We start from the raw sequence: 13,698 nt of genomic DNA, 5'->3' as shown, positions 1-13,698 counted from the left end.
AATTTCTTATCTTACATTCGTTGAACTCCTTCCTTTGTTCCCCTTTTGACTTTTTTTTTATGAAATAAAAAATGTCTTTCTTAGTGGTTTTGTTTTTAATGTTTTTCATTCTCCCTTTCTCCTTTTTCTAATCCGCTCCTTGATTTTTTCACTTGATGCCCCTTCAATAAATTGCGATGGTGCATATATATGCAGGCCAAATGGTTTTTATAGTTGCCCCCCCTTCCTTTGATGTGGCCTCTGACCCAAAGGGTGCCATGTCATTGGACATTTTAAATTAGTTATATGAGTAGGATTAATGTTAGGTATCATAAAATTAATCATTGATATAGATAATAATGTGAAACATTAGATTCCACTAATATATTCAATGAATTATGAATATAAATATATCGATATATATGTATTCATATATTTGTCAATGACATTGTGATTGTTCAATGTTGATTCCAATCTTTTATCAACAAGGTGTTGCGATTAGGGGGGAGGGTTGTTTGCCTATGTCATTTGTAATCAGTGTCTCTCATTTTAATTTCAATTAGGTATATATATTTGTTTTTTAATAATATTAATAATTATTATATCTTACATATTTATATAAAATAATAATACTTGATTATATATTGTTTGATATTAATGATATCTTGTTATATCATTCTAATATATTTACTTAATAATTTTAAGCATTTATATATATTGGGTCCTATTTAGGGAGGGGTCATGACACTTTCTCTGTTCCTTGTGCTTTAATCATGAAAGAGTGTAAAAACATCAGTTTTGACAACATCTTTCTTTACTTCCTCTGTGACTTGTGTGTCTTCAATGTGATATTTGTCTATGGAATGAAAGGGACTAATTAATAATGGCCTTTGACTGTCATGTTTAGACGTGAAAACCTAAGGGCCAGATGTTCAAGGAGGCTGAGTTGATCCATTTTGACATGGCCATGGGTTATTCATGAAAGTGCACATTTCAAATATTCCTTCATTAAAATGTCAGTCAGGATCAGTTAAAATGAATTGTCGACATTAAATGGACACGTTGATACTGCAAATATGGATTAAAATTTATTGTAATCAAGGGAAATGTAAATTAAGTCTGTCTTTATTTTGCACACTTGCTTGTTGGTGTTTCAGTGAAAATCAGGGCTTTAGGTAGACCTTTTTTTTTTAAACCTTTTCTTTTTGTAGAGGTGGACTAATATTAGAGTTTGGGCCTTATAGAATGTTAGGCAATCTTAGATTTGAATGTTATATGACTGTAAGAAACGATGGAGTTCGTTCTCGAACTTTTATGTTATTTGGCAGAATCAGATATGTATAATTTTTATGACATTTTGTACCCATGTAAAAAAGGTTGGGAGCAAAACTCAAATCTCTGATTTGTTTCCGGATGGGCCTTAGGAATGAGGTGGTGTATGATATAACATGCCATTTTTTGGTGTTATTATAAAATTGATATTGCATAAAATAAAAAGTCCAATGATTTTCACCCAGCTGCAGAACTACAGGCTTTGCATGGTTGAGGAACCTTAAACAAACCTCAAAAACCTCTATGCAAGTAAAGCGGAAAAACTGCTAAAAAAAACATTAATTATCTGCCACAATTCTGCTTAAAGGTTCAACAGAAAACCCTTGAACTTTTACAGAGAAGAAACCCACAAGTCTTTACATAAAAAATCAACTAAAGAAAACTTCTATAAATAAATTCCAGGTAGACAGCCACAATTTTTTTAAAGAAAATTTGTCAAAATACTTAACCCAATCTGATACCATGTTATAATATAATCAATATCTACAATAGAGACGAAAGACTATTTATAAAAGATCGCAAGAGGATGTTTCTGAATGGAACGCTCGTTAACAGAATGTAGAAAAGGAAACTTCCTAAGCCAATCAAGATGATCATTATAGAAACAATACCATTTTTAATATTTGGGACAATTTATTTCTTGCTGAAATATTACTTTTGCTGAATTAGTGCATCCTTCTGTTTTTAATTACTCTACCTCCTGCTATGGTGTAGTTTGTAACTTTGTAGAGCTAGGCATCTCTTAAACTTTGTCACGGATGGGAGTCTACTTTAACACAGAGATCATTCATAGTTTATTTATGTGTGGTATTGGGTACCATGTCTCATCAATATGATCAAGTGAAACTACTGGATTTTAGGAACTACAGTGGAGCTATTATGCTTTGTACATGAAATATATGATTCAAAACTATCAGTGATCAGTTATAGCAGTAACCATTTAATGTATGAATGCTGGAGTTTTGTGATGATAATACTTATTCAGGTTGGCTACAAAATTTTAGTGAAGTAATTTGTTAATAATTTTCAATTCTGAGAATTTACAGTAGGCATTGTAATATAGATGCAAACTTGTTTTTGTTAAGGTGTGCTCTTTTTTCTGCATGATGATGGGGTTCTTCTCATGGAAGAACAGACACATTTTCCAAAATTGAAAGAAAGCAATGATTTGTAGGATCAGAGTAGTGGTAACCCTTTTTCAACGATGCTAGAAAAAATGTGGAGGGAGAGGATCTTTTGGTCACGAATACTGGAGTGAGTATGGCTTGTTACATAATCCTCCCTTACAGTGAGCAATTTCACAAAAGAAGAAAACGGTGAAGCAAAAAGAAAAAGTAAACATAAATATGAATTTTATGTTTGGCTTGGATATGATTAAGTGGAGGAGACGATCAATCCAGTTTATTTAATTTGTATGTTGATATTATGTTACACTGTTGGAATGAAAGGTGAGGTGGTAGTGGATTATGGTTGTGTACTCTTGTTACCATGATTTTCTTTTTGCATCAGTTTGTTTTGTTACAAAATATGCTGATTCTTTAGATGAAAGAATATATGTATATTTTTTTTTATATGTATTGATACACATTCCTATGTAATATTTCCACTATGCTTGTCAATGCTATTCAAAATATGAAATAGAAGCTCGGTCTTCTAAATTTTAAATGCTTAATTTTAGTTGATAACATGACAGGATATATTCAATTCTACGTGTTCCTCTGTTAGAGTTTTGCATGTATTGTACTTTCCAAGATTGCAAATTTTAGGTATTGCTTTCTTTTCTTTGCTTCCTCCTTTATATGCAACCCAATGATATATCTTGTGACTTATTTTATATTTGTGTGTACATTCAAATAACTTTACTAAACCACACGGCTGAATATTTCTCTAACATCCATTTTTCTGAAGTTTCTAATTTTCACACAATTTTCTATTACTATTGAGTATTACCTTTGTGCAGATGTAATGTATTTTCCTCTAGCACGAATACTTCTGTAGATTCTTGTAATTTCTGTTGTACTATTTTTTATGCTTTCTATCTATTTTATTTCGAATGTAAGTATTATCCATAGTTTGAATGTTATGGAAATCATTTCTATTTGACTCATTTTTGAGCTGGTTCTAAATATCAGGTGCCACTTCTATGGTGACATTTCTCCGAAAAGTGATCCAGAAACATATTTGCACATTATTGTAAGCCTTTATGAACATTTCCGGAAGGAGTACTATGATGTTGATATACCAGATGAATCTGAAGCATCAAAAAGAGTCCAGATACCTCTTGTTGTAAATACTCATGGATGGGTGAAAGGTACCCATTTTGATTTAAAGGAAATTTAAATTTCTGTTTGGAATGGCATACCTGTAGTGGTGAAAGTGATGCTCATAATATTAATTTATTATGATTAAATCATTTTATGCGGAGACATGAGAAGTGCGAAATGAATAAGACAGCATTAAATTGATTTTACTTCAGGGTATTCATCAATCTCATTTTAGTGATTTGAATCAAGGCTTGCCTAATGAGCTGTCCACATTCAAGGAAGTTGTATCCAATAATTTTCTATGAATTCTTTTGATTTGATTGTTTTTGATTATACTAATGAATACCTTCTCTTTTCCAGCTCTTAAAGTTCTCTCTAATTGCCATTTTGTGCTAAAAAGGTCTTGGCTATAATGTCCTGGTGGACATGTTGCGCTACATGGTGCCTACACATGTTGTGCAGATCCGTTTGACTGCAGTCAGTAAAAACCTTCCGTTGGGAGCTTTTTGGAGTTCAGTCAGGGATGATGAAAGCTCCACCAAGCTTCTATATCTGGGCACGGCAATGAAAGATACCATGAATAAATCGTAGGTACTTTTTGCTAATATGTCATTTTGATTTTTCTGGATATTAGTTCACTGAAAAATCAATGGTAAATAATTAATAGGTTAGCTTTGGCGAAAGATGTTTGCATCAATGATGAGATGCTTTAATATTCCAATTGTTGTTCTATGACAATTGAAATTTCCATTCAGTGATCTTTGCACTTTTTTCCTGTGTTCCATAGAGTTGGTAGTAGCAAGTTTGGCTTGTTGATGCTGCAGGAGATATATTTCTCCCATAAATCCAATATATAAATTATCTTGTTTGTCACAGCAGGTATTCTTATCATTGTCTCTTTCTTTGTATCCTGTCAGCGCCAGGAAGAATTCATAAAGTCATGGCAGTAGGAATATATAAGGTCACGGCAGGAGTTCCTAATGTCGTTTCATTGTATTACAGTTTTTTCATCCTTACAATCGGTCAACTCTTCATTGGCGAGACAATGAAGAGTCCAACCCTTCATAGCCTAGACAAGCTTTTACGTAAAAGAATATATTGTATTTTATGTGGCTGTTCGATATTTATGGACTGTAATTGTATTGGAGGAGTATTTTGGTTAGCGTCTGTAGATACGTACAAGCCTTTATCATTGCTTTAGTTTCAGACCTAGATAAGGGCAAAATGTATCTCGAACTTCTGAATACTCATATATATATATATGAAAGGGATTTTGTGGTTGGGTTTTTCTCCCTCATCTAGAGGGTTTTCCTAGGGTATTTTCTGTGTTATTGTGTTCTTTATTTTTGTTTTTCTATGCCTTAGATTCTGGTATAAAAACCAACATGGTATGAGAGCAGGTTTAATCAAAATCAGGTACAGATTTAATTAAGCAGTGAACGCTTCTTATCTTCTTCTCATTTGTATAAGTTATATTAAGCATTAAATATGGTGTACGAACTCAAGGTTGAAGATAAGCTTGGTTGGTGCATTGAACTTCACATCTTGGAAATTCAGAGTTCTTATTACACTGGAAGAAAGTGATCTTCTAGAATATATGGAGAATGATGTGCCTGAGCCATTTGACGAGGCTGAGAAAATTCAATGGGAAAAGTATGACATTAAGGCTAGAAAGTTCTTGATAGACTCTGTGAAGGATCATCTTGTGCCAATTATATCTAAGATGAAGTCAACCAAGGTCATGTTCAAAACTCTTCAAGACCTGTATGAGATCAACAATATCAGCAGATAATAAGATAAGATAAATTTATTAATGTCTAACAAGAGACCAACAATGGTCTAAGGGACAGGAGAGCGTACAATGAGACAACAACCAACAAAAGGAGCACCAAATGGTTTCTGCAGAAAGAACTAACAAGAAAGGAAAGGAACAAAATAAAAGCAGACTAAATACTCCTTAATGCAAGAAGTAGTCCAACATCGAAGGATACGGTCTAGGGTGAGGCATTGTCCTAAACCATCGTAAGAAACTGCTGGAGTAAGGGTGGTGCTGCCAAATGTGCCCTTTGCAAGGCCTTACAGTCCTAGTGTGATCCAAAGAAGGGTCAAGTGATCGCTTCTTTCCTTGGGTAGGGGATCTCGGGGAGGAGAAGCACATGATGAGCTGGTCTGGAGACTCTGTTGATGGAAGCAAAAGCAGCAAAGTGTGATCATGAAACTGCATGACTGCCTAGAGATAGAGGGCCAAACATAACTAATTGGTGTATCTGAAAAAAGAAGATAGGGATCTGCATTATCTGAACAAGCTACTCAACCTCCCTTTGATCTCATAGTAAATAGTGTAGGGCAACACAAAATGGGTCTCCATCTCCGCCTCACCCAAAGGGCGAAGGTGGCAAATCCTATCTTCGCTGTTAATCTGTTGGTCGGTTTGAATATGTAATTGATGAGAGCTTGAGGTACTATGGGCGCACAATAACCCTACCCTAGATATACATGTAGTGCCTACATAAAAAGCCATCCTCGGGCCCAGAGGGTTGCTCCATGTCGTGATAATATACTTTTTGTAAATGTTGAGTCTAACATGCTCATTTAGCTCGTGTTGAGAAGGAAGGAGATGAGCAGGGGCATACATAGAGAACTGAATGGGAGGGAGGCAGTCCATTACAATCCTAAACGAACAAAGGAGAACAACGACCTAGACGAACCAACAACGAGCTCTCCAAGCAGGATTTGAAATCGCCATACTCCTAGCCGAACAATAGGCCAAGTATTTGTGGCGACCCTTAGTAGAATTTGCAAAGCTCTGAAGCCGATGAAGAAACCAAATTAGATCAATGATAGTCCCATGCCTAAGAGGATGAGCCCCAAACTCGGCCAGGATGATATTGTGGGGAGTGCAGCAGTGACGCTTGATAATGCATTGCTTATGGAGTTTGGATCCTTTCGACCAAAGCCCAATCGAACTCTAGAAGAGAAGGGGCCCACACAATCAAACTGTAGAGAATAGTGGGTGCGACCAATGAGTTTGAGAGGTACATCTTGGTTGTAGTGTCCTGGAAGTGATGTTTGAAGCACTGTTCTTGTGCATAGCCAGGGAATCGAGGCCCTTGTTGACCCAAGGTTGCATGGTAGGTCTCATGCTAATACGGGGGTTAGAGAACTTAACCCCCAGGTAAGTATAAGAGGAGGGGATCCCAACCTCCTTGCCTTGAATGTAGAAGTGGAGATTGGATGTCTTCAAGTAGTTGAAAACCATAACCCAGGTCTTGTTAGAAATAGGAATTACTGAGGTGGTGGTGGGGGGGCGGGGGGGGGAGGGGGGTGGGGGGAATCAGTAATCTACAACTTTAGTCGCCAACTGGATATTATTTGTTACTTTGTTACTTTAAACCATACATAACAAAGTAATAAAGTAATGCTGAACAGTAATAGTAACCATGCACAAAGATAACTCATAACACCATATTTTGTTAACTAGGGAAACCCTAGCCAAGGGAAAACCCTGGTGGGGATGATACCCATTAGATAATGTACTGATATATAAGATCCTTATTAGAGGATGGACCTTGTTAGGAGTCAGTGAGCAAATTCAGTATAGAGAGTCCATGTTAGGAGACTTTGAATCCCTGTTAGGAGATTCCAACCCTGTTAGGAGTTGTGGTACAGTAGATGCAAAATGAGCCCACTGCCCAAACATGCACTTCCAATTACAAGAAGAGCTCACTACCCAAACAAGTAATCAGACTTCTGGAGTATAGATTCTTTCTTAGTTCGATCTTGGATCACAAAATAGCTTCACAAACTTCTCATATATTGCTTTCACAAAAGTTCGCATACAATTGCTCAACACACTTTCTCCAAGATAGCACACTTGAATTTGCAAGATGTCTTTTGCATAAATACCACGCCTTTACACAAATTGCTGCTAGGTCGGCTAAGACCACAATACACTTTTCCAACTTAGAGTAAATCTCTAGGGTGTCGGCCCTAATTGGACAAGTAATTATTTTGTAAAGAAAATAATTCCTTTCCTTCAATTCCGCTGTCTTGTTTCATCGGTAAAACACGAATATCTCTCTTCCGTACAGTTTGTACTGACTTCCAAGGTTATACATGTCATCATCAACATGTATACTATCTCCATCTAACTTCACTAGTCATAATATGACGTCAACAACAAGTTCCATAAAACAATATACTGCTGTATACCAAATTCCATACGTAGACAATTTTTTGAGTACCAAAAGCTAAGTATCTTTATTTTTGTGAGGTTTCCTATAAGCATGTACATAATGTGTTGTCATAAATGACAACAATTACATATTCACAATGCCAAAGGGGGAGATTGTTGACAATTGGCTAAATATCAAAAACTTAAAATAAATAACACATTTACATTACATCTATTATAATTTGTCCATCTTACATATGCTCCCCCTTACAATATACTTTACCATATTATTTTCTCCTCTTTACCTGATTTATAATTTTCTTATGTACTTCTCCCTCTTTGACATCAATGACAAAGGTTAAGATGTCAAAAACTGTCCAATAACTGTCCAACTGCTGTCAAAATCTCTATAAAACATCTGCCTTAAACTGACAGTATCTTCATGCAATCATCAAAATTTGCCTTAAGATTGCTCATACCTTTAGTCCACGTATCTTTGGCTGATTCAATAGAGGTGAGAATTGCACACAAGGCATATGATGCAATCTCAATTGCATTCAGGTCGGAGTACAAAAAGTTAGAATAATTGTCCTTGGCCTTGACACATTCCTCCAACTGTTTCTCAATAATAGATATTTTCAGAGCAATATACTCTTTGAAATCCGATACTCTCTTCAAAATTTGTTCCTTCCAAAGTTCCAGTTCCCTGATATTATAGTGAATATTGGCCACTTGTCCTTCAAAATCATCAATCTTACTAGCTGGATGCTGTAACTAGCTAGATATAGCTTCAAGCTCACTTATTTTTCCTTCAATTTGATTGTCAATGTCCTTAGTTAACTTATAAGATAAGGTACACTTAATATACAATATCTTTCCATCCTGTTGACACTTCTGAAGTTCCTTGATACAAGTATCAAGACTTATCAAATCATTCTTAATATTTTGACAAATGGTACTAAACAAGTTAGCATCATGTGAGTTTTGTGCCTTAGTTTCTATAATAGTCAACGGATTTGTGAATTCTTCATCAAAAGACTTTAGCACTGCCTGTGCCCTCTATTCTGGATCTGCTTCTGTGTGCTACACTGCTAGAGTACTATGTAGTCTGTCAGTAACCTCCATCAAGGTTCTTTGTAGGCTCTTTACTGTCTTGTTCTTTTGAATAAGCTTTGATAAAGATGACATCAAGTTAGTTTGATCATCATCATTAGTTGTTAGGCTAGCAAGCGAAAGCGGAGTAGATGAACTAGAAGGTTTAGTGTCATCCTCCCTTTGCTTCTTTTCAGTTGCCTCTTTGACTCTTCTTTCTTCTTCCTCTTTCTTTTCTCTTTCCTTCTTTTCTTTTACTCTCTTCTCTTCCTCTTCCACTCTTTGTTTCTCATCTTCCTCTGTTTTCCTTCTTATTTGTTCTTCAGCTACTCTTTTCTTTTCTTCCTCTACTTTTCTTTTCATTTCATCTTCAAACAATTTCTGCTTGGCCTCTCTTTTTTCCTTTTCTCTTCCTCTAGTAGCCTTTTCTCCTCTTCAATTTGCCTCAATTTATCTTCAATATCCTCGGTATGAGGTTCATTCTGTTCGGAACTCTCATAAGGGTTTGTATCATTAACGTTAATGGTAACATTGGTCTGATCTATCTGCATTGTGTCACCGCTCACTGACACTTCCGAGGTTCTGGGTGCTGGTGAAGATGTTGCTTTGGACTCTATTATCATTTGGCTTATGGCTGCCGCAGTTTCACCTCTTATCTTGTCCTTCTCACCCACCGTAAATAGAAATGGTCTTACTTTATTTCTCAAGTAAGGTGCAAGATTGTTCAGCAATCTCTTGATTTCTTCTTCATCATTAGTCTTGCATATTGTTCTTAACATAGACTTCTGAAGTTCTGTGTCCTCTTCTCTTGCAGGTCTTCTTTTCAATAAGTCTATCATAGACTTTCTGGTTTACTGTGCCTTCAATATCCTTCAGTTTCAGATTTTTGGCTATAATGTATCTCATAGTAGAGATATCGATCTGATCTTTCTCAAAATTGTTATACAAATCATAAAATTTGTTCATCTAAACAAAGTTGCTTTCATTGGCAGTAGCTGAATTTATCTTCTCTATCTCCGGCTTCCAGGGTTGCCAAGCTTTTCCTGCCGATTGCTTAGAAGTTGTTACCTTCTTTGTCTATTTGACTTCTCATTCTTCTTCTTTTCGCTAGGCTCAACAATTGTCAACAATGTCTTTTGTCTCTTTCCTAGTCCAGTGGCTTGTTGCTTGACCCTTTTAGTCTTTGTGGTCACAACTTCCACTAATCTCTCAGATTTTCTCTTTGGTTCACTTGGCTGAACATCTGATACTACTGCATAAGGATGCTCTGTTTTGAAGATGTCTCTGCAAGAGACACTGACAAAGGTTGCACATTCAGTATACCTTGCTTAATGGTTTGCCTGACTGCTTGTGATCCACTCTCAGTCATACCAGCCTCTAATAAAGCTTTCTTCATTATAGTTTCAATCTTCTTGTGAGATGCCTTCTCTAAGGATGCCTGGTGAGCTGATTGGGTAATCTCATCATAAGTTCCAATCTGTATTCAGCTTGGTCCTTCTTTGATTTTAACAGTAAATCAATGTATCCAACTGCTGTTTCATCACTCAATTCATAACCTAAGGGATCAAGAAATGTTTCCCGAGGCTCTATTGCTTGAATGTAAGTATAATCTGTATCAACCATGACACAAATTTCTTCCTTAAATCTATCTACAATTACATGTGCAATTTTGAATCTCTGTCTCATTTCATTTTGAAATGTCTTCATTATCAAGTTTCCACTATCCAATATCTTATCTGCTGAATGTCTTCTACACACTTCTATGATCTTCTCCATTGTACACCTTTTACTGCTCGTAATCTTTGTGATTGACAAATATGGAAGTCTTTTAAGCACATGGAAAAATAAATGATTGATCAGTGACTGAAATTTGAACACACCATTCTTAGTCCTCTTAATCTTTTCTAGGTTTTCAAGAAGTTGCATTCTTAGAATTTCACTAAGATTAATTTGTTCCTTCTCAATACATATCTTGTAGGCTGCATAGATGAATTTGACTAACAATTTATCAATCTTTGAACTTGCACATACAGAGTAGGCAATGATTCTACTTAGGAATCTTACATCATCTTGCTTAATGGTGCTGGTCGCTATGGCCTTTCCATTATATATTGCTTTGGTGTAGCTTTCAACTTTCTTCTTAACCATTTTATCACCTATAGGTACACTGCCTTGTTTACAAAGACTAGTTACCTCATGAATAAAGTCGGCTGAGATATCAACTACACTATCTTGCATCCATAGCTTTCCCATCATGTATTCTACGTAGTATGATCTATGTCCACTCATCTGTGTCCAATTCATGGTAGAAATGATATTTGAACAGGTCTAGTTCTTTAAAGTGTTCAAATCCAGGTTTCACAGTCATATTGTGATTGAAAACTAATTCTATATCCTTGTTCATATACTCACTTCCAATAGATTCAAACTTGTTGTTAAGATAGCTTCCTACATCTTCCAAATAAACTACATTGTTCAACGTAATGAATAATGCTGAATTAGGGTTTCCTTCAATGGGTTTTATGGAAACAATCTTTAATTTCGGTCTCTCCTCATTCTCAACATTGTGAACTACTGACATATCCATGATTATCTCAAATATGAACTTTTATCGAATAAATTTTGCGGAAAAATGATAAAATACATTTTTCGAAAATAGGGTTTGCTTCGAAATCGCCTTGATAAGTCGCTTCTGAGTGCTCTCTGCTTTGGATGTGATCGCAATGAAGTGAAAATCAAGTCTGTACTCCATTTATTCCATCAACTTGAACTTGCACGAATTGTGTATTTTGCAAACACGAAAAGCTGTCAATTGTGTTTTGAAATCAAATAACTGCTCAAGATCTTCTATCCGATCTTCCAATCCTACCCGAGGTTTGCCATAGCTTTCTTTCATCATGACAAAGCTCCACAAAATTTCGCTCCACGAAATTCTTAGCAACAACATAGTTTTCATCTTCTGCTACAGATTTAACTTTCTTTGTAATAACAGTAACTCTTAACTCGTTTGTAACTAGTTTAGATAAGCTCCAAATTACAAGCGAGTTTAGATACAATCTATAAACTTATCTTGATACACCTTTTCCCAACTTTGCTACCCATACCTCGATCTCTGAGTTAAGTTACAAATTCTAGTGTTGCAAACAAGCTTAATTCAACTTTAGTTGAATCAAACTCGATAAATGATTTCAATCTTCCTATCTCATCATCTTCTAGCTTTTCTTTAGAGATGTCTAATCCTTTTACAAATGCCTCATTGAATTCTTATCAAAGTTCACTAACTACATTTCTGTATTCCTCACTAACTACATTTCTGTATTCCTCATTGTCTTAGTTCCGAAGTTCCTTTCATGGTTCATTTTGTCATTTCTGACGTTTCTTCCATCATTTCTTCTGTTTCTGAAGTTTCTTCCATTGTTCCTTCTATCTCCAAAGTTTCTATCCATTTTGCAATACTTTGCTGTATGTCCGAAGTTGTTGCATAATTGACATATTGGTGTTCTGCTTCTAGGATTTTGCTGATCATTAGGTGCATGACAATTCCGAGCAATGTGTCCAAAGTTGTTACACTTATAACACATGATCTCTCTTCTGTCTTCATAAGGTTCTCCTTCTCTTGATGTCCTTTCATTAGATCTTCTTCTATCTGTTGGGTTAGTATTTGTAGACATTCTACTATTCCTTCTATCATTATCATAATTAGGTTTCCTACAATCAATTGCTTTATGATCCATACCATGACAATTATTACAATAAAAGTCCTTAACATGATTAAATGACTTATTCGTACAATCTCTTTTCATATGACCTATCTCTTTACATGAAAAGCACTTACCTCTAAATTCATACCTGGATTCCTTAGGAGATTCCACTTGCTTTGGTTCATCCAATATCTCAACTTCCTTGTCTAGTCCAACTTCTTTATGTTTATCAGAAGATTGACTAGATTCAATCTTATCATCAAATTTATCTTTTTCTTTTGAATCTAATCTAATCTCAGGTTTTTTTGCAGACATGTTAAATAGATAACCAAGATCAGTCTTATCATAAGTAGGTCTCTGTATTGACATTGAATCATCAAGTTTTTCTGTGCTAGAATAAAGCTTCTCAAGTTGTTGCTTGCACTGAGTTAATTCCCCGTTCACAATAGTAATGTACTTATGAAGTTCTTCATGATCTTCTTTCAATGTTTCAAATTCAGATGTCTTCTTTGCCAGACTTGCTCTAAGATCTGCATTCTCAATCTTCAAATCAGTTTCAATTTTTCTAGGACCATTCCTCAAAGTTAACTTCAGATTTGTAATCTTGACTTCATGCTTCAAGATCTTGTACTCTGTCTTCAGCTCGGAATAATTATCATCACTAGTTTCAAATTCAATAGATTTAGGCTTGGATTTGAGATGTTCAATCTTTTCCTTCAATTGTCCAACGTATACTTTGGAGTCTTCATATTTATCCTTTAGCTTATCTCTTTCTTCAGTAAGGAGATCAATTTGTTCAAGTGCCTCTTCAAGGTTCTTTATCAACAGTTCCGTATCCATAGGGATCTTACTCAAGTTGTTAAGCCTCTTCAGAGTAACTATGCTCTGATACCAATTGTTAGGAATTATTGAGGGGGGGTGTGAATCAGTAATCTACAAACTTTAGTCACCAACTGGATATTATTTGTTACTTCAAATCATACATAACAAAGTAATAAAGTAATACTGAACAGTAACGGTAACCATGCACAAAGATAACTCATAACACCATATTTTGTTAATTAGGGAAATCTTGGCCAAGGGAAAATCCTGGTGGGGATGATACCCATTAGATAATATATTGATATATAAGTTCCTTGTTAGAGGATGGACCTTG

At 35.4% G+C, this 13,698-nt stretch overlaps 1 protein-coding gene across 6 annotated transcripts in view; it reads left to right on the top strand.

Moving 5' to 3' along the window:
• The window catches only part of LOC149552946 (Pre-mRNA cleavage complex II protein family), an 84,752-nt gene that overhangs the window by 14,878 nt on the left and 56,176 nt on the right, over window positions 1-13,698 (top strand). For all 6 annotated transcript variants that reach the window (XM_089788495.1, XM_089788490.1, XM_089788496.1 and 3 more), the window contains exons 5-6: window positions 3,444-3,622; window positions 3,976-4,162. In XM_089788495.1, coding sequence (XP_089644621.1) covers window positions 3,444-3,622; window positions 3,976-4,162 — 366 coding nt within the window. The remainder of the gene's footprint in view (window positions 1-3,443; window positions 3,623-3,975; window positions 4,163-13,698) is intronic.

Source organism: Cupressus sempervirens, chromosome 6, assembly GCF_028749045.1.
Source record: "Cupressus sempervirens isolate cs-2001-9-10 chromosome 6, ASM2874904v1, whole genome shotgun sequence".
Lineage (NCBI taxonomy): Eukaryota > Viridiplantae > Streptophyta > Pinopsida > Cupressales > Cupressaceae > Cupressus > Cupressus sempervirens.
Note: the sequence above shows the minus strand (reverse complement) of the source record. Positions and strands in the feature narration are given on the sequence as shown.